General features: G+C 33.7%; 1 protein-coding gene across 1 annotated transcript; it reads left to right on the top strand.

Moving 5' to 3' along the window:
* The first annotated feature begins 19,869 nt into the window (after positions 1-19,869).
* On the top strand, positions 19,870-25,238 carry LOC114261152 (transcription factor ICE1). The gene is made up of 4 exons (XM_028201366.2): positions 19,870-21,194; positions 22,806-23,033; positions 23,644-23,814; positions 24,780-25,238. The coding sequence occupies exons 1-4, from the start codon at positions 20,085-20,087 to the stop codon at positions 24,855-24,857; spliced, it is 1,587 nt and encodes a 528-aa protein (XP_028057167.2). The 5' UTR covers positions 19,870-20,084; the 3' UTR covers positions 24,858-25,238.
* Positions 25,239-27,560: the final 2,322 nt, after the last annotated feature.

The following is a 27,560-nucleotide window of genomic DNA, read 5'->3' as shown; positions in this document are numbered from 1 at the left end:
TTAGCATTGGCTTGCAATAATTTATGATCCCTCTCATTATATTCATCTTCGGTTTTAGGTACACTAATATTGTCTACTAATTTGGTATAAATTTTTGGACCTTTGGTGACAATAATCCACATGGCATAATCAGTGGCTTATAGGTATAGGGTCATCTTATCCTTCAAATAACTATAATTGTTTCCGTCAAACAATGGTGGCCTATTTGTGGCTTGCCCTTCAGCTAAGGTTGCCATGGATCGAAACTCCCAAATGGTTAAATCTAAAACAAGAGTCTAGGCTCTGATACCAATTGTTACCCAAAAGACAACCTAAGAGGGGGGTGAATTAGGTTTTTACAAATAAAAATAATAATGCCCTAATAAAAATTATGACTAGCACAATAGATAAGTATAGTTAATAAAATAGAAATAATTAAAACAAGTGTTCTAACAACTATGTCAGTTAATGATTTTAGCACAGTGAAAATATGAAATACAGCTACGGCAATTTAAATAAAATAAAGAGATGAGGGAGAGAGAGGCAAACAAATTTATAGTGGTTCGGCTTCAACTCGGCCTATGTCCACTCCTCAAGCTTCACTTGAGATTTTCCACTATACTCTAGCTTCATAGGATGCTAGCAACCTTTTCACAGATGGAGCAATCCTCCACAGATTTTATATAGACTTTCTAAGTCAAGAACACTGAGTGTACTACACTCTTACAAGGTTGAAAAGAAGGTGTTTTTGCTTTCACAGAAAGCTACAAGAATTATCTTTCAAAGATAGATATAAAAATGAAGCTCTGATTTTTCTGTAAACCCCACACAAGAAAGATGGGCTTAAAGCTATACGTCTCAGTGTATAATTTCTAAAAAAGGATGTAAACAAAAAATTGAAGAACACTTCTCAGAGAATTTTTCAGAGAATAGATGTTAGTGATTATAGATCAAAGAATATTTTTTGATTTTTTTATTGTAACTTGTTTACATTAGAAGTTTTAGTATATATAATGAAACTTATAGCCGTTTATAGCCGTTGTATTCATTTAAATATCTTCCACTCCATCATTACTAATTTGAATATCTTCCACTTGAACCTTTTGGCCTGTTGTTGTGCTGGGCTGTTTGAACCTCTGATTTAATCAAATATTAAATACATTCTAACAACATTTAGGATAAAAGTTTTAGGTAAGAAATAATGGGACAAAATAAATTTTGATTCTATTTTTCTCTTTCAAATAAATTAAAACATAAAATCATCAAAATAAATGTTGATTCTATTTTTCTCTTTCAAATAAATCATCAAAATAAATTTTGATTCTATTTTTCTCTTTCAAATAAATTAAAAACATAATTAAATAAATCATCAAAATAAATAAGTGTAATACATTTTATATTCCTTTCCAAAAATCATGCAATGCCAGTTCAATATTAGAGTTCATAAATCATTTCCATTACATTAGAAAACAGGGCAGTAAATTACATTCTGGGAATTTCAAAACAATACAACCTTTCCCAAAAATTTCGTCTGTGGGAAACCATAAACCGGGAACCCATGTAAACATAGGCTATAAAAGCACTACTATTGCCATTTCACGGAAATTTCATCTGCGGGATCGACACCCATGTATACGCGCAGTTTTCGGGACTTTTACCCTAGACACTCAAGCCAACTTATTTCAACAAAAATCATTTACTTACCAGATTCATCCATTTTTCTCAAAACAATAACGTTTTCAATGTTCAATGCGAATGAATGAAAAATTATTTTTAATTCACCTAATCCTCATGTAATTTCTACAACAATCATGGCTATCCTCCACCGATAGCCCAAAACAGATATTTCTAAACAGATAAACGAATTTCAATAAAGATAAACTTTTCAAAATTTCAAGATGTAAGTGGTAATACATACCCAACTCCAACATCCTTATCCATATCCACCCAATTTAACTTTTCAATCCCCAATTCCATATTTTATACAAAATCAACACTTGAGTTAATTAGGGAAAAATCCCTTTTTCTACCAAAATCAATTCCAAGTATCAAAATCAACCATTTCATCACAACTCAAATTTATTTTTCAATCTCACAATCATTTCCAAGAATCCATTTGAAAAACCCCTCTTTTAATTTTTGATCAAAAATCCTATATTTGTTCCAAAAATCCCCAAATCACAATGTTATTTTAGAAATAACAAATATCTAAGTTAAGAATCATAAGAAAGTGTAAAGAATCCATATCTCAAGCTTAGAAGATGAGAGGAAGAGTGAAGGAACTCCAACAATGCCCAAACCCAACTTCGTTCGAATCAAAAGAAAGCCCACAATGTGCTCTACCTTTTTAATAAAAAGGACACGGGTGAAGAACTCAACGGATCTAGGTGTATTTGTAGAGAAAAGTAGAGCTTTAGAGAGAGAGGGTGTAGATCTAGGGTTTTTAGAATATTTAGAGAGAGAGAGAGAGAGAGAGAGAGAGAAATGAAAAAGTGACTCAGAAAAGTGACTTTACGAACTAATATACGTGCAGGCTGTTTGAGCGCAGGAAGTGTCGCTCGAGTGTCTAGACACAAAGGAAGTGACACTGCTCGAACGCAAGAAGTGACGCTCGAGAGAAGAATAACAAGTCCTAGTAGTTTACAAACAGAAGACCACCGCTCGAGCACAAGAAATGTCGCTTGAGCCAAGACTGCTTAAGCGTAGCAAATACCGCTCGAGTGAAGAATGCACACTCCCAGTAGTTTTACAGGCCTACAAAAGTACTAAGAATTCACAGGGGACACTCAAGCACAAGAAGCTTCGCTTATGTGTAGAACCCAAAATATGGGCAACAATAGTTTTGAAACACAAACTACCAACTTGTTCCAAACACAATTAAAACACTCCAATAACCAAACTCAATGAGGAATAAGAAGAAACAAAACATGAACAACCATATACAACAATGAAACCAGGATCCAACATCAATGAGTCGGGTCTAAACCAGATCGCTATACATACTCATACTCTTAACTGAACATAATAATGGTACATCCAGCAGAACTTTGCATATCGTCTTTCGACTCGCATTAACATGTTGTCTCCCATAACTTGGGACTTTCTTTGGATGCCATTGTAGATTCAAAATAGGAAATTCGTTCACTTAGACAAAATATCTTTTCAGAAAACATAACTTATCAAATAACAGTTCGAACATAATTCATATGAACATATCTTTACAGTAACGTTACTCACAGTGGGCTTCCAGAAACGGTTGATCGGTCTTCGAATCTTGACCTACAATCACAAACGTACATAGCACAAAACATGTCTTCTTATTACACATTCATATGGCTAACATGGCTTAGCTTTCCTTACATTAACTTCTTATTCATTCCATGTCACATAACTTCTTCATATTGAACCACATATTTGGGTCGAATAATTCTTCTTATCTTTTCTAATTCAATTACTCATGTTGGTTTCTTACTTCTTAAGCCTTAATGATTCATAAATCATGTCTAAGAATGCTCGAAAAGAGATGGGAATAAAGATATGAACCCAAAACGTCTTTTGAAAACATGTTGAAAATAAGCTATTGGCTAAAACCAACTTTTGGTCTCTAGAGATATCATTCGCTTGAGCCACCATTTGGTTCCTCGAGCCATCATTTGCTCGAGCCACCATTTGGTCGCTCGAGCCAGCTTATGCAGGCTGCAAATGTACTGGGAGCTTGCAATGTTGGCTCAAGCCACTACTTGGTCGCTTGAGCAATCTGTGAAATTCTAGGTTTTTAAAACAAAAATTTGAGCTCCAAACACAAATTCAAAGCCTTGGGTCATGCATGGCTCATTCAAAAACACAAAATTACTTTAGAAAATATATATACATGACCCCTTAAAAAAAACATTCGCTTTAAAATCTCATCAATTTGGCAAAATTGAGCTCAAAACCCTCATGCATGCAAGATTTTCAAACTCTTTTCTCAAAACTCAACTCCAAAGTGTATAAGCTTGCATGTTTGAACCAAATTCTTGAAAATACATGCAAATACATATGTATGACCATGAGCTCAAAAGTGTTATGAATTGCCAAAATTGAGATCAAAACTTCTATACATGCATCAATTCAACTTCAATTCCCGTCAAAGACTTTCAAAACATGGAATTAATCTTCAAAACTTCATAATTCATGAATTCATTTAAGGTATGTTCTTTAATTCATGCATAAACAACATGAGTCATGTTTAGAAGGGTGAAACTAACCAAGATTATGCATGCATGGATGATTTAACCTCTAATTCTTCATCCTATGCTCAATTCATGCAATTAATCTCATCATCTTCTTGAATTCATTTAGTTATTGACTTAAACTCATAAATTATGGCTCAATAGCTTACCTAAAGCCTTCAATTTCACTAATTCTTGCAAGACTTGAGTTATCTGTACACAATTCTTCAATTCTCTTGAGCAATTCTTCCAAATTAAGCCTCCTCTCTCTAGAATTCACTCTTCCCTCTCTATATTCTCTTTTCCAGCAAAATGAGCTCAAAAGACATATGTTGATCACTCCTCTTAATATATATATATATATATATAGGGTAATTAGCTTAACTTAATTAATTAAGGATTAGCTTAATCAATTGTAGCTTATGCAAATTGATTTAAATCTAATTAATTTAGTCTGAATCAATTTTTAATTAAATTTCATCATAGGCTCTAAAAATTATGATGATCACAATAAACTAAACAATTTCAGTTTATGTCGCCTCTACGGCCCTCAATTTCGGATTATAACAAAAATTGTAACAGATATGTCTACAATCAACAGATAGGCATTCCAAAATCACATAACACATATTACAATTAAAATTTAATACCTAATTAATTAATTATAATTATGATATGTATTTTGGGGTCGTCTAAGGTTTCAATTGAAAATAAATAATAAAACCTGAAGCAATTCATAGATGTATGCAATTATAATATCCTATGGCTATTTCGGAAACACAAAACACCGGCTTTACACCAACTAAAAGGTTAACTTTAGATAATAGAATAGATATATCTATGAATTTTGTTAACCTTGTTTTATTAAGGTACAAGACAAATAAAAAAATTAATAGTTACAAGAAACTACATAAATAAAATAATGTACTTGTGTTATAATAGCACAAGTTAATAATATACCTATACTAGTGAATTACCAGTGTGTGAAGGTACTCATAACACAATTTAATACCAATCAAATTCAATCACTCTCATATAATTGACCTAATCCTCCCATTTTCCTCTCAATTTATATGTAATCACAATTTTATTTTAGATGAGTTAAAAAAAATTGTAAACAATCAAATGATCAAAATTGAGTTTTAGAACTGATTAAAAAATAGTTTTGACTTGTTATTGAATCGAGCTCTTCAATCGGAAAAACACAAAAATAAAATGTTCTAATAAAAAGATGATAGAGAAGAGAATCCCAAACTTATTTTAGATAGTGTACAGTCAAAGCAACGTTTAGTCAAGATCATAGCTATCCCATTGTCGTCGTGGTCATCGGATTCACTAGTTGAATCCACAGCCATCATCTTCATGCTAAAATGAAAAAGATTTAGAAAAAAAATTAAGGTTAGGATTGGCATCTCGTAAAAAAGTCAAAAAATCACTATTCTATTTAAATTACATCATCTTATGTAAGTCACATCACCTCTCTACCACATCACTTCAAACCTAACACATATTTCATAAAAATTCAAAAAGTACACTTATTTAGAACATCCCAAACAACCCTTAAGAACTATTTTTTTTACTATTACTTTTGCTTTTGGTCAAGTCGTGAATAATGGAAAAGGAGGCAAAAGTTTTTCGTGATGGTAGGAGAGGGATAGGAATAGATTCCCATGCATCATCACCACTGTGTAAAATGAAAAAGTGCACCAATACTAGTCCAACATGAAAAGAGTCAGAAATTTATGCACTCATAAATAGGGGTGAGCATGGTCCGGATTGGACCGGATTGGGATAAAACCAGGACCAATCCGTTATCTACGGTTCCTGAAAAATCGGAACCAATCCGATCCGTTTAAATCTTGGAACCAATCCGAACCAATCCATTTCAACACGGATTGGATCGGTTTAGGACCACGGATTCACATAATTAAATAACAAAAATATATATATATATATATATATATATAATACTTTAATTTTATAAAAATATAAACATAGCGCTATATTAGTTCTACAATAGCAACATGTTTTTTTATAATAGCGACATAATGTTCTTGAATTTAAACAATCATAAAAAAACTAGTTTCATCATAAGTATTTAGATCATTACAAATTAAAACTAAAAACTAAAAAACAAAAGTAATAAAAGAAGATATTATACGAGGTTTAGGTTTGAGTTTAGATTTTATATAGAATAAGAGAAGATACTATGGGGGAGGATGTATAATAAAAATATAGACTATTTGTATACGGTCCGGATCGGTTCCAATCCGGAACCGTGAGGTTCAATCCGGAACCAATCCGTGGACTACGGATTTTTAATTCTTCAATCCGGAACCGAACCACGGATTCGAAAAACCAATCCAAACCTATCGGATTGGACTGGACTGGATCGGATTACGGATTTTACGGATTTCTTGCTCAGCCCTACTCATAAACACATTTTAAGAGAAAAATAAGTAATTTTTAATAGGAGTAAAAGTACGATATTTTTTTTTATAAGGCAATCAATTATTATAAGTAATTCATTCAAATTTACACAAATAGATATAGTACTTTTTTTGTGCAGAAAATCAGAGGTGTGAGTGAATTGCTAATGATTAAGAAGAGATAATAGTTAAAAAGAGCAGGGGAAAAAAAGAAAATAGAGAAAAGTGCTAGGAAAGTGTTAGGTAGCGTTTGATTTATTTTTCAAAAGTCAATTTTGTTTTTAAATCATAATTTGGATGCAACATTTAACCAAACATATTTTTAAAATACAATTCAAAATTACTTTTGAAAAATCTAGAAATCCCCTAGATGTTAATTTGTAATTATGTATCAATTTTAAGCAGTATATAACAATCCCAATCAAACAATCAAGACAAATCGACACAACGATTTTACGTGAAAAAATCACAATTGGACACCTCCAATTGTGATAAAAAAACCGCGGGCAACAGCCACAAAACAATCCACTAAGAAGATATAAAGGAATTACACAGGTATACTCTCAATTACCTAGCGAATCCACGCCCGAATTGAACCAACCTCTATGTGTCTCTTCCAACCCCGTCTTCACCTCGAAATTGTCTTGACGATGAGCCACTCCAGAATCCACCAAAGTTTCAGGCTCGAATTCTTCAGAATCCACCGAAGAACAACTCTCTCTTTTGTGTAGAATAAACAAACAAACCTTTGATGTATGCTTCTTAAAGCATAAGTTGAATACTCAATCAAAACATCAAAGAAAACTAGCAAAATATCTCCAGATATAAACCTTAGAACCCAAAAAGAAGATCTGGAGGAGTAAGTAAAGTTTTGGGAGAAAACCAACTACTTATAGAAATCCAAAGTAATCCTAGTTTTGGAAGAAAACCAATTCCTTATAGAAATCCGGATTTTTCGCTCCAGCGAGAACCTTAACTCGCGTGATTTCCACCAGTGCCTTCACTCGAGCCACGAACCCTTCGCTCGAGCGACCAATGAGCTCTTTCAGGTTTTTGTATAGACGCACTCCTTCGCTCGAGCGAGCACTCCTTCGCTCGAGCGAGCAAGGGCGGACATGCAATTTCGAATGCAATTTTGCATTTTGCATTTTGCTTCGGCCGCGAGCTGACCGGGCGGCTCGACCCCCGTCATAATCAGCGAAGTGGCAATCTTGAAAACATTAACATCACAAACTTCTCTGCAAGGCACAATTCGGATTGGATTCGCATCTAAAACTCATATCCTCACTAAAATACAAGAGCGAATAAAATTACAACTGAAAGGAGTTTTGTCAAACGGGGTTGCCAAGAATAAAAACCTAACAATCTCTCCCTTTGGCAATGCCGTGACAAAACACACCTAACAAATAAAATCCTAATCACCCCAACCCATTACAGCCAACAAAAGCCAACTTCTTTCTCAAGGTCATGATCTGCAAAATAGTTATTAGTGTCACAATCTCCAAAACAACTATTAGTCCCACAACAGTATAGGAAAAGCAATAAACATATGACACGATTATCTTGAAACATGAGATTGAAAACATGAATAGATGAAAACTAAGACTCATGAAAAACAACTTTCAAACAACAAAAGCAAGATCATAAACCACACAAGCAATGATATGACGATGTAAATACCAGGAACATGCAAGAAGGAAATAACTAGCAAACAGTGCATAGCAACATGCAAAACAACTAAAGCCAATCTCCCTTACCAAACAAATCAAAGTGTCCATGCTAACAAACTCTTGCAAAGATCAACCAAACTCCCCCTTACTAAAAACAATGAACAAGAAAAAAACGACAAAAATAATATGGTGGAGTAAGCAAGAAATTTCAGATTTGTACCTTAGAACACACAAGATTATCTAATAAACACAATTACTTGAAAACACAATGTGCACGAGAATCTATAGGAGAGTCCTCATGAAAGAAAGTGATGCACTATATGATAAGCATAGATCCCGTGATAAAAGTGTGTGTGTGACTCTTGGAGTTCGACAAACACTAGATTCAATCCTAGTAGTGATCTGAAAGTTAGACCTCCGACAAAAGAATCTAAGCACAACTAAGGAAAGTCAAACCACTAAGAATCAAGGGGTATTTGGTGGGTAAAGGCGGAGGCTCCCCCTCAATCAGTGAATTCCTTGTTTTTTTTTTTCTTTTGCACATTTTTTTTCTTTTCTTTCTTTTGCACATTTTTTTCCTTTTCCTTTTTCTTTTTCTTTTTATTTTTCCTTTTCTTATACTTTTGCACACTCATTGGCGGCTAACACGCTCAAGAGTATGGAAACCGAACCAGAGAAGCATGGACATAATAAGGATAGCCTAGTTGGTGACTCTGAGGTAGCCTTTTCCTCATGGCTAGACTACAAAGAATAGAGGGGAAAGCCGTGGAGATGCAAAAAGATGGAAGGTGGCTAAGAGACTCAACATCACTCATGATATGCTAGTATAGGTCAATTCCTCTAGAAAAGCAAAAGACACAATGCCAGAAGTCCATAAAAAAAATAATCACTAAGGCGGAAGACTCCGATATTTGCTAATCCAAGAGTGTGTATAGAATGAGACATACTAATCAAAAAACACACACTCCAAAATGAGTAATGACCACAGAAAGCACACATATATTAACATATAATGGATATTCTCATCAATTCTAATATGCACCAAGGACCACTCAAAAAATTTCAAGCTTGCAAAACCATACTAAGAAAATCTTTTTGGGATTTTTTTTTTTTTTTCAAAAATAAAGTAAGACAAAAAAATGAACAAGCACACATGTAATGACAAAAAAAAAACACAGAAACCCAAAAACTAAAATGACAAACGAAATTAACACAAGTCAAGTTTTCTCATCCAAACTGCTTTAATACGAACAAAGTTGTAAGAATTGCAGTTCTTGGGTGGTGTCTTGACGTTGTGGTTCCTTTCCCCTGCAATGGGAACCCGTCTCGACTTGGCTTCCAACTTCCAATTTTTAGGTCTAGGCAAATACACTCTCCCATGCAACTTATAACAATAAGGGCGAATATGACCATGCATACCACAATGATGACAAGTAAAACAGGGTGTACAGGGTGTACCTTCTTTTCTTTTACCTTACCAACTCTAGGAAGTTTGAGAAGTCCATCCTTATGTTAAATTTTTTGTTCTCCCTTTCCTTGAGTTCTTATATCATGAGATGTAGATGCACTCTATTTTTGCTATTTGTTATCGCCAAAGCCAATGCCACTCTTGTCAGAACAAATTTGTTGAGACCCAATGATATTGTCCAAAGTCTTTGATCCTCTATTCCAAAGACTAATGGTAGCCATAGCACACTTGTGTTCTTCCTCTTTCTTGATCATTAGTTCTTCTAAAGCAACTTGAGACATCTCAAGAGTTTCAATTTTTTCTTCATATGTTGCATAGATTTGTTGTAGCTCGTTCCTCTCTTTCTCACAAGTCAAGAGTTTTGCACAAAGAGCTTGTCGATCATTAGCTATCTTGATGGCATCAATCCTAGCCTCGAAAATCTCCTCCTTTAGTTTGACATTCTTACTTTCACATGCTGTGAGTTTCATAGTGAGTTTGTCATTTAATTTGGATAACTTAAGAGATTCCTTATACAATTTTTCATAAGCTTGCTCAAGCTCTTCATCATCACTTCCTGAGGATTCATCATCAGTGGCATTCTCAACCAGACTCTTCGGATACTCTGTTCATCCTTCAGTTTCGGAAGCCGCCATAAAAGTAAGGAATTGTTTATATCCCTCTTCGCCTTGATCTACGTTGTCACTTTCATCTTCATCAAATTCTAATTCATCATCCCAACTGATGGTGAGGGCTTTCTTCTTCTTCAAACGACTGGGGCATTCTGAAGCAAAGTGGCCAAATCCTTGGCATTTATAGCATTGAACTCTTTCAAAGTTCCCTTGTATCTTTTCTTTCTCCTTCTTGGCTATAGAATTAATTTTGAGTTTATCTTTGCCTTTAGATTTATAGGTATGAGTAGATTCTAAAAAATTAGGATTCTTTTTCAAAAAATAATTTTAAATTGTTTAACAAAAGTAGCCGCAATGTTAGAATTTATCTCACAATCCTCATCAGAATCCTCTCCAACTCTATGAGCACTACTAAAAGCAATATCTTTTTGTTTCTTTTTGAAATTCCTATGTGCCTCATAAGTTTGGAGATTTCCAACCAACTGATCCAGCTTGAGGTTGTCAACATCTTGAGCCTCCTCAATAGCCGTAACTTTTGGTTGGAACCGATCGGGCAAGGATCTCAAAATTTATCCCACTACTTTGGATTCTGGTATTTTTTCATCTAAATTGAAGCTGGAATTTACAATGTCACTCAACTTCGCATAGAATTCATCAAAGGTCTCACTATCTTTCATTGAAAGGTTTTCGAAACTAGATATGAGCCTTTGAAGTTTTGAGCGTTTCACAGAAGGAGTGCCCTCATGAATAGTTTGTAAGATATCCTAAACCTCTTTTGCGACTTCACAGTTGCAAATACGACTAAACTCTTCAGGTGTAACAGCGCAAAAGAGAGAATTGATAGTTTTACTATTCCAGCTACTATTTTGGTAATCAATTGTGTCCCACTTATCAATTGGTTTGGGAAAAGTTACTCCATCAACAATAACTGTTGGTTCGGTCCACCCATTCATAACAGATTGCCAAACTTTTTCATCTATAGATTTCAAAAACGATCTCATCCAAGCTTTCCAAAAAGAATAATTGGATCCGTCAAGTAGGGGTGGTCGAACCATAGAATTTCCCTCACGTATTGAATCCATTATCACAAATCAAACAAGATCTCGTTCTAAAAGATTTTTTTTTAAAAAAAATAGAACGACCTGCTCTGATACCAATTGAAAAATCTAGAAATCCCCTAGATGTTGATTTGTGATTATGTATCAATTTTAAGCAGTATATAACAATCCCAATCAAATAATCAAGATAAATTGACACAACGATTTTACGTGAAAAAACCACAATTGGACACCTCTAATTGTGATAAAAAAAATCACGGGCAACAGCCACAAAACAATCCACTAAGAAGATATAAAGGAATTACACAAATATACTCTCAATTACTTAGCGAATCCACGCCCGAATTGAACCAACCTCTATGTGTCTCTTCCAACCCCGCCTTCACCTCGGAATTGTCTTGACGATGGGCCACTCCAGAATATACCAAAGTTTCAGGCTCGAATTCTTCAGAATCCACCGAAGAACAACTCTCTCTTTTGTGTAGAATAAACAAACAAACCTTTGATGTATGCTTCTTAAACCATGAGTTGAATACTCAATCAAAACATCAAAGAAAACTAGCAAAATATCCCCAGATATAAACCTTAGAACCCAAAAAGAAGATCTGGAGGAGTAAGTAAAGTTTTGGGAGAAAACCAACTACTTATAGAAATCCAAAGTAATCCTAGTTTTGGAAGAAAACCAATTCCTTATAGAAATCCAGATTTTTCGCTCGAGCGAGAACCTTAACTCGCGTGATTTCCACTAATGCCTTCGCTCGAGCGACCAATGAGTTCTTTCAGGTTATTGTACAGACGCACTCCTTCGCTCGAGCGAGCAAGGGCGGACATGCAACTTCGAATGCAATTTTGCATTTTGCTTCGGCCGCAAGCTGACCGGGTAATTCGACCCCCGTCATAATCAGCGAAGTGGCAATCTTGAAAGCATTAACATCACAAACTTCTCTGCAATACACAATTCGAGTTGGATTCGCATCTAAAACTCATATCCTCACTGAAATACAAGAGCGAATAAAATTACAACTGAAATGAGTTTTGTTAAACGAGATTGCCAAGAATAAAAACCTAACAAGTTTCAAAACTCATCTCTTCTCTTTTTTTTATTATTATTAATCAATCAATCAATCACTTTTTCTTTCTCATCTCTCCTCTCTCCTCTCACATTTTCTCACATTCTATACATTAATCAATAAAAAAAAATTACAAATCATCTCAAAACTATTTTCAAAATTCATTACCAAACAAATTTTCTCTTTTCAAATCATGATTCAAAAATTTAAAACTCAAAATACAACTTCACACCCAAATCGAAATTTTAAAATTAAACCAAACGAACCCAAGAAGTGTATTTTTGAATAAGCGAATCCAACCGTTAATCTCATAGAATGATTGATCACAATCATTTTAACCAAATATAATTGATAAACATTTTCAAAAATCATTCTATTTTGCTATATAGATATATTTATTCAAAGAATTTTTTATTTTATTTTTTTGGCGTTGACTTGCACCTTTTTTTTACATGATTGTTCCTGTGCAATTCCTTGCATAACTATTTTAGTTTTCATTCCAAATTTCAAATTTTAAATTTTGCTAAAAAAATTTCATTAAATTATTAATTTTTATAACACTGAGTATGTAAGGTTGAAAATGAGTCAAGTCGAGTCGAGTCGAGTTGAATAGTAGAGTGTTTAAACTTAATTTGATAACTTAACAATTTTAAAATTTATTTATTTATTTATTTAATGAGTCAATTTCACATGATTTTTTAATAAGTCAAACATGAATCAAATTTAAAAAACATATAAACTTATCAACTGAGTAATAAAAAATCTCAAATAAATTTTTGACAAATAAAATTTAAATAGTTTGATTCGCTTATCAATTTACGAATATATACATAAAAAAAATGCGTTTATATATCATTATATATATATCTAATAAAATAATGATGACATAATAGCCTTCAAGCCTTTGCCTAGCAAACTTAGCCTTCATTTGAGATGTGGGTTGGTTTTTTGACTTTTTAATTTTTTTGCTATTTTAAGTATGAGGCTAAAAATCTCGTTTAAAATAGGTTTTTTTTACTTTTGTAAGAGAAAAAATGAAATGATTATAGCTTAAATGTATTGTCCTATTTGACTAAAATAATTGGCTATTTTAGCCCAAATGGGGTGCCAAACATAGCCTTAAAGGAAAGTCTGGCCACAAAACTTAGGCCTAATTTCGGAACTTGGTTAAAAGTTAAATTTTAGCTTTTAATTTATTTTGGATTACAGAAATGATACATATTGTGTTTCTTGTACATATTGTGTAATTAAATAACACAAATAGATTCATATTGAACAACCACTTTGAATTTTAGAATAAGAACATGTTGGAATTTACAGAAATTCATAATAAAATAAAACTAGCAAAAAGAAGCAAACTGAAACCTGTGTGATACCACATTGTCCTTAAAACAGATTAGCCACCTCCCCATGGGTGTTGGAGGAACATCGACTTCTATCTCCCAGAATACGACGATTTAGACCGGCTAACGCAAAAGCACCTTCTAAATAGTTTCGGCGAACTTGACAATGGTTGCACTCTCTCTAACAAAAATCAAAGAAGAGGCTAACAAAAGAAAATAGGAAAAAAATTTCCTTTGGTGAAAAAAAAAAAAAAAAAAAAAAAAAACCATCTCCAACTTTTTATCCAACACTCGCATAATGCCCTTCCAATGAATAGCATTGGGATTACTCGTGTATCTACTAAGCCTGCTACATAAGTAGGCTATACCTAGCATCGTATAACTTATCAGATACTTTAAACTTCCAATCACCCGAGAATATACTAGTTGAAATACACTTTCACTATTATTCTCAGCCAAATGTAGACATAAGTCTACCAGTGTCCTTGACACACTTGTATTTGATTTACTAAATTTCTCAAGTATTTTATCAACATAATGAGACTGAGAAAGTACAATATTACTAGATGTTCTAGGAATCTTAATAACCAGAATCACATCTGTAAGGCTCGCATGTTGGAATTTACAGAAACTCACATCTGTAAGGCTCAAGTATTTTATCACATCTTTCATATCAAACTTAAAATACAACGTCTAATTGGTAGTATTGAATATCTTCTCAAGTATTCAAACCTCAAAGATTTATTCAACTAAATCTTCATATAGGAAAACTATCTGAACATCCATCTTGATATATTTCCAAATGTCACACAATTGCAATCACACTCACTGTAACTGGTGATCACGTATCAAAGTAAGCCAGGCATTCTCTTTGCCGGTATCATTTGATAACAAGCCTATCTCATTGACTTTCATTCACTTGCATCCCAAAACTAAATTTTCTAGAGAAATCACAGTTTCAAAAAAGTTTTTAGCCTCACTAATCACCATATAGGTTTAAGAAGATTTAGATAGAAGAATTTTAAAATCCTAGCATATTAACATCTTCTAGGCTCATCTCTTTTCTCATGAAAATCGCTTCCTCAATTTCATGATAATATTCTTGTGTAAATCTGAATATTAGATTTGTCCACACAAAAAACCGATATGCACTATTATATTGTGCGTAACCGTTGAATACAAAGTCAACAGATTTTAAAGCTTATCGTAACCATCTTGGGTTTAGATATTGTTACCTTTTGCATGACACCCCCACATTTATAGAATTTATACGAAGGCTTTCAGCCTTTCCAAAAATTCATGCAAGGTCTTTAAACAATTTCTTGTGTCACAATGATTATGAGACTCTCATAATCATATCACAAAAAACACATTCTCAGACAGTCATCTACCGAATTAGGTCTTTTCTAAATTCAAAGCACCAAACAAATTTGGTCCAATTTGTCATTCTGAAGCCAATAGTCTTACTATTAGGAAACATAAATCCAGTCTCCAATAGTCTACTATTCGGAACTTCGTAACATGGCCAGTAGCCTTATCACCAAGAATCACTAATTTTTCAACATGTGGCCAGTAAACTTTCTATTACTAGGAATTACAATGTCCTGACATAGGACTAATAGACCATTTCATTAATAGGAATCATCATGTCTTAACATATGATCAATAGACTCTTTTACTACTAGGAACCATTATGTCTTGACATGTGATCAGTAATCTGTTCACTACTAGGAAACACAATCTCATAATTATATAGCCAGTGGTCTAACACCTCCTTGGAACCACCAATTTTTTATCTCTATGACCAGTGATCTTGTACTCACTAGGAGCCACCAATATAAGAATATATTTAGAATTTAAAAAATTCAAAAATATATTCACCCACCCTAACGGGTTGTCTCATCTTTACTTTCAAGCAAAGTCATATAGCAATCATATATGTTATAATTAATACAAGGATAACATACTAATTGCCTCTGATTAATTCAGAGATATTATCATGCAATCTTATGATTTGCTTTAATCACACTTCATCTCTCTAGATCTTCCTTTAAGAACCTCACAAGGCTTTAATGTTGACAAATGGAGCAACATTTCTGTTGTCACCTCTTGAAGCCATTTCTGAAAAATTACAACAGAATTTCACTATTCTGTTTTTCCAAAAACTAAAGTTAACACTAGAAAATTCCAAAGTCTGAAATTTAATTCAAAACTGATTTCACAACTTATCCTATAATCGAACATGGTCAAGAAAGTTTCCAAGAAGACTGGAGGGGTCACACCGGTCCCACTTAAGACCTAATTAACCTTAGACAAAACTTTCAAGAGCATGTTGACCCCTAGTCTATGAGAAACAAATTTAGAATTAAGTTTTTCAAGGGATAAACTAGATTAAAACAAACCAATTTCCAAGCAAATAAAATTTGCTACCAAAATTACACCACTCATAAAAGTTAATCAGTACTCTCGGAACTCAGCCTATTATTTCTGAATAAAAATCAGAAATATTTTAGCTAATGCTAAAATTTGGTTTCTTTTCTCAAAACCAAAACACTTTGAAAATAATCAGATTATAAACCAAAGCACTTTTGAAATAATTATAACCAAAGACTTTCTCCAAACTTGGCTTTTCAACACTTTGGGAATAAAATAATTAAACCCAAAGATTTCCTCAAACTCCAAAGGTTTGAAGCCAAATCCATCTTAGTTGTTATTTTTGAACAAATAAGAAATACTCTTTAGCCAAGGCTAAATATTTTGGTTTCTATTATAAAAAATCAAACCAAATTCCAAACTTACAAGCAATTAAAAATTGGTAACCAAATTACAAGCAATGCAAAAAATTGTTACAACAATACAAGGAAATAAAATGCTTTAATATGCCAAGCAAACAACCTTGCTTAAAAAATTGCAAGTAACAATATCAAGCAAAAAATGTTTAAATTATATAGTCCAAAATTTTCATTTGTACAATCCAAATCTATTCATTTTGTTTTTTTTTTTTTTTTCTATTCCCTTTCGCATAGCTATTCCTGTAAAAAAAAAAAAAGTTAGCAGAAAACTATAACAAAATACACACAAATAATCTAAGCAAAAAGTAAATATAATAAATTAATTGAAACTATTTAGCAAACTAATTAATAACAAAATTAATCAATGAATTAAAATGTTAGAAGAGTTACACAATAAATTTAAAAAAATATAACTTCACAATTAATTTAAAAGTTAATAGCCATGAGTAATATATATCAAATTATTACACAATAATTGTGCACATAAATCTAGACAATTTACAAAATTTTGATAACTCCAAAACCTTAAACTACAAAATTAATAGGCTAGAGTTACATAGAATTTAAATCACAATAAACATGTAAATAAATTAAATTAATGTGCAAGAGTTATATATAAATTTAAATCATAATAAATATGTAAATAAATTAAATTAATATGTAAGAGTTACATATGAGTTTAAACAAACAATAATCATAAATAATAATCATGCAACACACATGTAAATGTTACTAGAAATTAAAATAATAATAATAATACGCATGCAAATTACACTAAAAAGCAATGGGATTTAGATAATTCACATGTATATCATATTCAAACAGGAGAACCCAATTAGCATGTTTATTTCAACTAAAAATTTAAACACTTCTCAACATGCAAAGTATATTATAAATTTATAAATAAAAAATAAATAAAAATAAAAAAAACACACATTCAAAGCATGATAGGAAATTATAAACCATGCTCATAGAATAAAATTATACTAAATCAATTAACATGTAAATATTATTGAAGAGTTAGCAATAAAATTATTCTAATGAAAACATAGCATTGCATGATCATGTATTCCTAGGAAACAAAACCAGTGGACCATTGTACAAGTATGAATTAATGGCCTCGTTTGGGAAGTGATTATTTTAATAGGTTATTTAGTTTTTTGACTATTTTAGTAGGTTATTTTAGTTTTTGTGTTTGGGAAGATGAGATGGATTTTATTTGAGTTGTTGTATTAAAAAATGTGTTGAAATAATGTTTGAAATTAAAATGACAAATTTATCCCTAAAAAAATATTTTTTTAAATTGCTATGAAGGGGTAAAATCGTAAAATGTTCATTGATGGAACATTTTCTCTAGCTGACAATGTAGGCTGCCTACACTGTCGACTGTGCAGTCTTTTTTTTTTTATAATAGCCTCTTTAGGCACTTCCCAAACAGCGCCAATATTTTATTAAACAACTCTTATACAACCAATGGGAAAATAGTAGTGAAACCTTGCACTGAAACAGTGTATGCAACGGAAAAAAAAAATTGAATTCAAGAATGCAAAAACAGTGCACTAATTAAGCTATCAAATAAACAGTAGCACCAAATTACAAAGTCCATAACCAGTGGACTGTACCTACCGAAACAGCATGCACAGTGAAATTTAATTCTTACAAATTTCATATGAATTTACTTATCTAATTCCAATTTCATGAAAAAAAATATAATATGTTTTAAGTTTGTTATATATATATTGTGTAATTAAATAAAATAAATAGATTCATATTAAACAACCACTTTAAATTTCAGAATAAGAACATGTTGAAATTTACAGAAATTCATCATAAAATAAAACTAGCAAAAGGAAGAAAACCAAAACCTGTGTGATAGCACAGTGCCCTTAAAACAGATTAACCGCCTCACCGTGAGTGTCGGAGGAACGTTGACTTCTGTCTCTCAGGATACGACGGTTTAGACCGACTAACGTAGAAGCATCTTCTGAATAGTTTCGGGAACTTGACAATGGCTGCACTCTCTCTAACAAGAACTAAAGAAGAGGCTAACAAAAGCAGATAGGAAAAAGTTTTCCTTTGGTGAAAAAAAAAAAAAAAACCATCTCCAACTTCTTCTTCTTTTTTTAATCTCAAAACACCATCTCCATTTTCCATAAAAAAATCTCTCAAAAACTCTTCTTCTAAGTTGGAGGGGAAAAACTCTTTTTATACTTGTAGGAATGGGGTTTTAGCCATGAAAATTACCATAAAACCTAACATCAATGACCATCAACTCTAGCCATTAGAGCTAAAGTTACAAATGTGCAAAACTCCCTTTTGCATAAAATGATCATCAACTCTATCATCAAAAGATGAGAGTTACAAAGGTTAAAATAAATATAATATATATATATATATATATATATAATGCTATTTAAATAATTCAATTAGATATGTCGCAAAATGGATACCGGTAATGGGTTACAACTCGATCCAAATCCAATCTAAAATATATGCACAAGACAAGTCCAGTCCAGCATAACACAATCCAGTTCATCCCCAAGGCTAAGTCCAACACATGTACATACACAAGCCTTCGCCAGTTCAGACCAAGACTAAAACCAAGTCCAAGTCCAAGCCCAAGCCCAACTTCTATTGATGCCCATTTATGAGACAATTCTCGTTCACAACTTAATGGTTTTGGCCCATTATTCTTGTATTGCAATCTTCTCACATGAGTGAATACAAAACCACTCAGAACTACTTCAACCGACGATTGAGTCTCACTTTAATTTTGAATTAAAGTTGTCGAAAAACCATTATTTTCCAATAGAGAATTCTAAATAGAGCTCTAATGACTTGACAATGAAAAAAAAAATACAAGACACAAAGATCACATCCTTGTGAAGCCCACATCCCATTAGAACTCTCAATCCTTTTTCTTTTGATTATATCACTTCGCTACTTTTTTACACGCTTTTTTTTATAAAAAAAATTAACTTTTAACTAACTTCTTAAATCACTCTTTATTCACCCGAATTCTTTAGGTTAATAATTGTGCGATGAAAATTAATTTATGTAATATAAATTTTAGATTATTTTGAAAAATTAATTAAAAATGAATTTTTAACTTTTTTTAATTTTTTTAAAAAAGACTAAAAAAAATAAAAAGTTGATGTAATTTAAAATTTCACTTTTAACTATCTTGTCAAAATTACTATTGATATAGCGTAAAATGGGGTGGAGAGTAATTTCTCAATAATTTGTGGGTTGATAAGAGTGGATTATTCGCCGGAACGTTCTCAGTGAGAGAGGGAGGGAGGCCTTTTGCTTGTCACATTTGCTTCTGAAAAAGCGATTTCCCTTTTGCTTCTGCAACTGTTTTCTTCTCCAATTTCTCTCTATAAACTTCTGCTCTCTCTCTCTCTCTATATATATATATATATACTTGTTTTCCTTCACTCCAAGGGCAACATGTTACCGATTGTTAACGGCATGGTGTGGATGGAAGATAGAGGAGATGAAGAAACACCTTCATGGGCTGCTCAAAACAACAACAATGGCTGTATTGTAGACAAGAAAGACGAACTGGGTTCACTCTCTACATTTAAATCAATGCTTGGAGTTGAAGACGAAGACTGGTATGTAAACACCAACAACAACAACACTATCCTCACTTTCCCATCAAATTTCACCGAATCTGATAACAATTTGCTGTTACAATCGGTAGGTTCGTCTTCGTCTTGTTCACCATCTTCAGCTTCAGTTTTCACCAATCTCGACCCATCTCAGGAACAATACTTTCTCCCTTCAAAACCCTCCATTTCTTCCGTCCTCAATCCCATCTCCAACAACCCATTAGACCACAGCTTCGATCTGGGTTGCGAAACTGGGTTTCTCCAGACCCATTCGTTGACTTCTCTGAACAGGGGAGGTGGGATTTTGACTGGATTCACTGATTTAACCTCACAATCCCTGATGGGTACTCACAATTTGGCCTTAGATCCTCAATTTTCAAATACCCATTCGCTTCAATTGACCGGTTCGACATCGTTTCGGGGTTTTCAGGAGGAGGGTTTTGGGAATCCTTTGTTTCTAAATAGGTCCAAAATGTTGAAGCCACTTCAAAATTTTACTTCAATTGGTGCACAGCCAACTCTGTTCCAGAAAAGAGCTGCTCTGCGCAAGAATTTGGCCAACAATGGGACCAATTTGGGGGTTTTGGGTACTGAAAGAGGTGGGATATCAAGCAATGTACAAGGGTATAGTGGGAAGATGGAAGTGAGTGAAGTGAATGAGAAGAAGAAGAGGAAGTACAGCATTGGGGAAGATGTTGAAGATGTGAGCCTTGATGGGTCTGGATTGAATTATGACTCTGATGAGTTTATGGAGAACAATAAGGTGGAAGAGAGTGGCAAAAATGGTGGGAATAGCTCGAATGCGAATAGTACTGTCACGGGCGGAGATCAGAAAGGGAAGAAGAGAGGGCTTCCAGCCAAAAATTTGATGGCAGAGCGACGGCGGCGGAAGAAGCTCAATGATAGGCTTTACATGCTGAGGTCTGTTGTTCCAAAAATTAGCAAGGTAAGAATTTCATTACAGCGATTTCTCGTGAATTACAGCTTTGAATTATTGACATGTTTTAGATTCTTATTAGTCTTTTTGATCTTTTTTTTTCTTTTTCTTTTTCTTTTTCTTTTGTTTTTGTTTGATTACTAGCATCTTTTGCTTTGCATGGTTCAAAAAAGGTCTATGAATTGTAGTCTATGAATGTTAGCATTAAATTCTATCACATGGATTCTGCTGGAATGGTTTTAAAAAATGACAAAATAGTTATGGACCACAGACTGGGAAATGGAATTCAGTCCTACAAGGATTGGATTATTGTTTTGTGATAAATGAATCTTTGTGAATGTTGTTTTGGTTCACAGGCACACTGAAAGTATTAAATTGAATTTTTAGATTCCTATAATTGTGTTCACCGAGAAATTTGATTCTTTTCTTAATCCCTTTGAAGGTTATCTTTTTATGCCATTGCCTGTGTGAAGTCCCTTTCTCTTATTAACTCACTCCTTTGCCTGTACAACCCACCCTGGGTTTGTGTTATTTTGTCTGTCCTCAGTCCTCACAAGTTGTGTGTGTGTGTGTGTGTGATACGCACGTGTGTTTGGGAGTTTGAATTTCTACGCAACTGTTTGTGAGGACTTGGCATTTGATTTTGTGAGGGTTTGTTCTGGAATTGAGATTCACAACTTGTGAATTACCCTTGAGTGATTGAAGACAACATGCATGCCAAATTTAAGCCAGGGCATATATTCATCAATAGCTGAATGAAGAAAAGTGTAAAAATATGCTCAAATTAATGGTAGATCTTAATAAAAATGGTCTAAGTTGTTGCCTTCTGGAGTAACGCTAAAATTTGGCCTCCAATTTTTTTTTTTTTTTTTTTTTTTTTTGGATATCTGCTTTGCTTTGTACTTCGTTTACTTCTTTCACAAAACTAAAGAAGTTGAGAAACAATTTTGTTTTTTGTAAAATAATAAAGAGATAAGTTAATTATATTGCGTTGATTTATATGTATATACATATTTACAGCATAGTTATGTTAATATTTATTTCATTTTAAACAATATGTATGTATTTTTATATGTATATAAAATTAGATTTATTCTAAATAAAGTGAATCTTACACTATTCATGATTAGATACAATTCACTATTTTAGCAAAATGATTCACGATTTGAAAACAATGGTTGAGATTATAAGGCCTATGTTATTCCAATTCATTTTATCTTAGTAGGGATTGGTGAAGCGAAGTCCCACATCGCCTGAGAACTAAAGTAATATTAAGCATATAAGCATGAGGGCACCCTCACCTCTTGAGCTAGCTTTTGGGGGTGAGCTCTACCCAAGACCATGTACCAATTGGAAGTGTTCAAAGCTTGAACAATTCTCTAGGGTTAGTTATTCTGAACAGGTATGTGGGTAAAATCATGTGTTTAAAATATTTTTTCTTCATTTCTTTGTTTTGCATCTAATTGATTAGGGTTCAGACAAGATCTAAGATGACTTGAACACATTGACCATGCCAGCTCAATGGAAGCTATTAATGAGTTGCATTTGAAGCTCCTATATTGTAATTGTGCCCTGTGAAAAATGTATGATGTGGGTTATATTGCTGTATTGTGTTGACAGATGGATAGGGCTTCAATTCTTGGGGATGCAATTGAATACTTAAAGGAACTTCTGCAAAAGATCAAAGACCTTCACAGTGAACTGGAGTCAAACCCTCCTGGCTCTTCATTGACACCTACCTCCACAAGCTTCTACCCTTTGACACCCACCCCACATTCCCTGCCATGCCGCATCAAGGAAGAGCTTTGCCCAAGTTCATTGCCAAGCCCAAATGGACTACCTGCAAGGGTAGGCCTTCATTATTAATTTATTGTTGCTGTAAAAACATAAGCCTTGTTTGATTTAGTTTTTGAAAACTGTTTTTAGTTTTTAGTTTTCGTATTTTTTTGTCTTTAGTAAGAAAAAAATTCACATTTTAGTTAAATTTTTCCACTTTTTATATTCACCTAGTCTAGACGCGCCTAAAAAGTAAAACATTTGTGAAGAAATTTTTTTTTGGGGGGGGAGGGGGGAGTACACTAAAAATGCATTTTTTTTGTATTTAGTGAATTTTTTCAAAAATATTTACGTTATAATTGCATCTAGGTTGTGTAGATCTAAAAAGTAAAATATATATATATATATATATATAAAATAAAAAAATAAAAAAATAAAAAAGAGTTCAATAAAGACTAAAAAAATACCTGAAAAACCAACAACTCAAAAGCAGTTTTGGAGTTTCAAAACCAACAGTTACTTTTTGCCATTGTTAGTTCATAGCTGGGGTAATTGCCTCTTGGTGGTATCTTCATTCGAATTTAAATTATGTACATGTTTTGCACTATAGCCTGTTGGTTCTGCTACGATAATCCAAGAGAAACTTTCAAAATGACACATTACCATTTTGCTGTTTTTGTAGGTAGAAGTAAGGTTAAGTGAACGTAGAGCTGTTAATATCCACATGTTTTGTAGCCGCAGACCAGGTCTCTTGCTCTCTACTATGAGGGCTTTGGAGAACCTTGGGCTAGACATTCAACAAGCTGTTATCAGCTGCTTCAATGGGTTTGCGATGGATATCTTCCGAGCAGAGGTATCTTTCTCTCATCTTCATTAAAATAATCTTGGGCATCTTTGTTGTAATTAATGTTGCATACTAGGACATAAGTCCATACAGAGGGGCCAAAACCCTGGTAGTTTAATCCCAGCTCTACCCATATGATTTTTGCTGTGAAATATGAGATGGAAATTTAAATTGTTATCAATGGCAAACTAAACAATTGTTAACGTGAAAAGTTACTTTTAAAGTTGATCTACATGCAAGGAATTCGGCATGGGTATCACTTTCTGATATGTAATCTGAAAAACTTTCAATTAGCCTGGAAGCAAGGGTATCATTTGTGAGATGTATCATCAAGATCACTATTCATATTTTTCCTGATAGATTGCTCATTGAGATTTACTCCACCTTGATTGCATGTGCATGAGACATCATGATGCAGAATGGACCTGCACACATTTTGGTCGTAAACTTCATTTATAATTTTTTAATTTGTCATATTTATGTTTATATTTAATTAAGTTTTGAGTGATATTTATTTAAGTAATGATTAAGTTTCCATTAATATTAGGATTCCTTTTTTAAATTAGGGTTTTCAGCTTATAAATGTTAGTCTTTATTTTGTCCACTTCTCCATACAAGGAACCATTAAAAGCAACCCACGCGAGACTTACTATATATCCATGTGAATTATGTCCCCTATTTATTGTTGAACTTTCAATTATTGATATTGATTAAAAGGTTGTGGCCGTTTGTGTTAGTTTTGTGGTCATTTGTGTTAGGGTTGTGACCCTCTTTTCTTCCTTCGTCATCTCTTTCCTTAACAATGTTCTATTTCACATGATGCCACTCTAGGTTTAACTTCTCATGAAAATCCATTTTATTCTCATTTCTTCTGCAAAAAGGAAATTCTGATGATTTTTTGCTTCCATCTTCTAAACCCTATGGTTTGATTAAAGATGGTTGATCTAAGATGACTCATGCATTTGTGCATTCAGCAATGCAGAGAAGGCCAAGATGTCCATCCTGACCAAATCAAAGCGGTACTCTTGGATTCAGCTGGCTTCATGATGTAGGTTTCTTCTTCAATCGAATCAGAGTTGAAGCCGCATGGCTTATGGATTGTTCTGTTTCTCTGAAGAATTGGTTATGCAGTTGTTGTATGCTCTTTCTCATGCCTATAGATCTTATCATGCAACTAGCAAACTCAAATTAGCTCTGGGGAAGATTGACTAATATCGACACCTGTTAAAGCATTAGAAAACCTGTACTAGCTTTTTCAGCTTTGAAATATGTCTCTTCTTGAATTACTATCTATCTATGTTTCAATTTAGGCTTAAACTGCAACAGTGCATTTTCATTTATGTAGATGCATTTTCTTGGGACTTGCAATTGATTGCACTCTATTCTCTGTTCATCAATACAATGATCGGGAAGTAACTTCCTTTTAGATTTAAGTATTCTGAAAGAATTGATGCTATGAAGGCTCGATTTTGCGTGCTTTGCCTTTATCTTGGATCTTTTGAACTCTGTTTCTTGTAGCTGGGATGGCAATGCAAGAACTTCAGAGGAAGGCGAAGAACCTGCCAACCCTTACTGCACCCTCACCAATATTGCTACCATCAAGCTGAGGTCAGTTGCATCATTATTAGCCTTTGTTGGGTATACGTATACATGAGAATTTCAAAACAAGTAGCTTCCTTATTTGCTTTGTCCCACGTTGATTTGTTGCCAACTTGTTTTCCACCTTTAATGTGGAAACACTCGTCTGTGCCAGTGAATGTGGCAAGAGCCTGCACACACGAGAGCAAACCAAGGCTCAAACAATTTGAGAAAAACTTTAGAAAACTAGTTCAGAAACCAATTAACCAGGTGTAAGCCCTCGTAGGGGTGGAAATCCCACCAATTTCATTTCACTATATAAACAAACCTTCATTATATATGCTATCAATATGGTTACTCAAAGCTTACGCGCTTTGTTCTTTTTTAGTACAGTTAATCAAGACTAATTCTCGAAACTACTCATAAGGAGAATGTATTTCATACACACTTGATTCTTTCTTAGTGATGTATGGTTAAACAAGGCTGATTCCCAAGACTACTCTCGGAATGTATTCCATTCGCGCTTGGTTCTTTCTAAGTACAGTTAATCAAGATTAATTCCTGAAACTACTCTTGGAAAATGCATTCTATACGCACTTGGTTCTTCTGAGTATGGCTTATTCACAAAACTACTCTTAGAGGATGTATTCCATACTACGTTCATTATGTTATTTATTAGGGGGAAACCACAGGTTGCACCAAATGGCAGTACTCAAGGCTCTCATCAGCTCCTAATATGTAACTCATTGGCCATTTCAGAAGCTAAGGGAAGGAACATGAGGAGGGCTGCATTGCTAGGGAGAAATGATAAGGCCATGTTTGACCACAATATAGGAGTTAAAAACAATTAGGGCATTTTCGTCCTAAAATCTCTTTATGTTATGTTTGGTTGAGAAATTTAAAAAGGAATTTAGAAGGGGAAAGGAAAACGATAGGTGAAATGTGAATAAAATATATTTACATTTCATTTATTTTCACACGTCTTTTTTTTTCCTTTTCAAATTTCTTTCCAAATTCCTCAATCAAACACAACGTTAATATGTCATGCTTACTAACCTGACATATTTCAAATTAATTTGCTTGTTAACAGAATGAGTTTAATGTAACCATTACGGATTTACTGCAATTTATCCTCTTTTTTTCTTTATTGACACATTTGGTTGCCAAATAAAAGGGGTAATTTTATTTGCACACTACTAAGCATTTTAGTTCACACCATATTCTCCTATTTACTTAGTTCACACCTCACCTAAATTAATACTTTTGATTTTATCTCACTACACATCCTTTTTTTTTAAATAATACCAAACTACCCTCTTCTTCAACAAACCCAACCCTAACCCTAACCTTAATGACTACCACCATCAATAGCCGTCGTCGCCGCTGTTACCTTTCCACCGCTCTTTATCCTTCCACTATCTCGTCGCTACCCCCTTTCCCATCTCCTCTATCAACTTCATTTCTCCTCACACCTTAACATTAGGCCTCTCTCTCTCTCTCTCTCTCTCGTCGCATAATGGGGAGTCACAACGGTATGGGTTGCGATAACGATGGTTGCAAAAGCGATGGGTGGTGGGGCAGCAGGATTGGAGGGTTGCGATAGATGCTGCGATGGTGGACAGAGAGGGAAATCGTCATCGTGGTTGCTCGGGGAAGCAAATAAAGGTGGAAAGTTGGTCACATCAACCACCGCATTCACCATAGCTAGCCTTCTCTCCACCTCCTCCTCCTCTTCCTCTTCTTCTTCTTCTTCTTCAACTAGATCTGTGTTTTTCAGATCTCTATCTGTTGGTCATAGCTTGAGGATTATTGGTGATGGCGATGGTCAGCGGTGGAGATTGGGCTGCGATGGTGGTGGGAGAGAGAAGTCGTGGTGATGGTGGTTGGGGACGGCAGTCGAAGGTGGCAGAGGTTGGTGGTGATGATGGAATGTGTTGAGAGATTAGAGTTTAGAAATTTGTCCAAAAAGGTAATTTTATTGTGGGAAAAAATGTAATATAAAAAAAGAAAATAATGGTATGTACTAAGAATATTAAAGGTGTGCAAATAGAATTTTTCCAAATAAAATGAGGATTGGACTAGTTACCCATATGACTTATTATTGAAATATTTTCAAATATTCAAAGTTATTTTGAACCTATTCAAAACTTTTTATTTGGTTTTTTTACTTGCCTTTG

The sequence above is a fragment of the Camellia sinensis genome, chromosome 15 (genome assembly GCF_055761805.1).
Source record: "Camellia sinensis isolate YWXY chromosome 15, ASM5576180v1, whole genome shotgun sequence".
Classification (NCBI taxonomy): Eukaryota; Viridiplantae; Streptophyta; class Magnoliopsida; order Ericales; family Theaceae; genus Camellia; species Camellia sinensis.
Note: the sequence above shows the minus strand (reverse complement) of the source record. Positions and strands in the feature narration are given on the sequence as shown.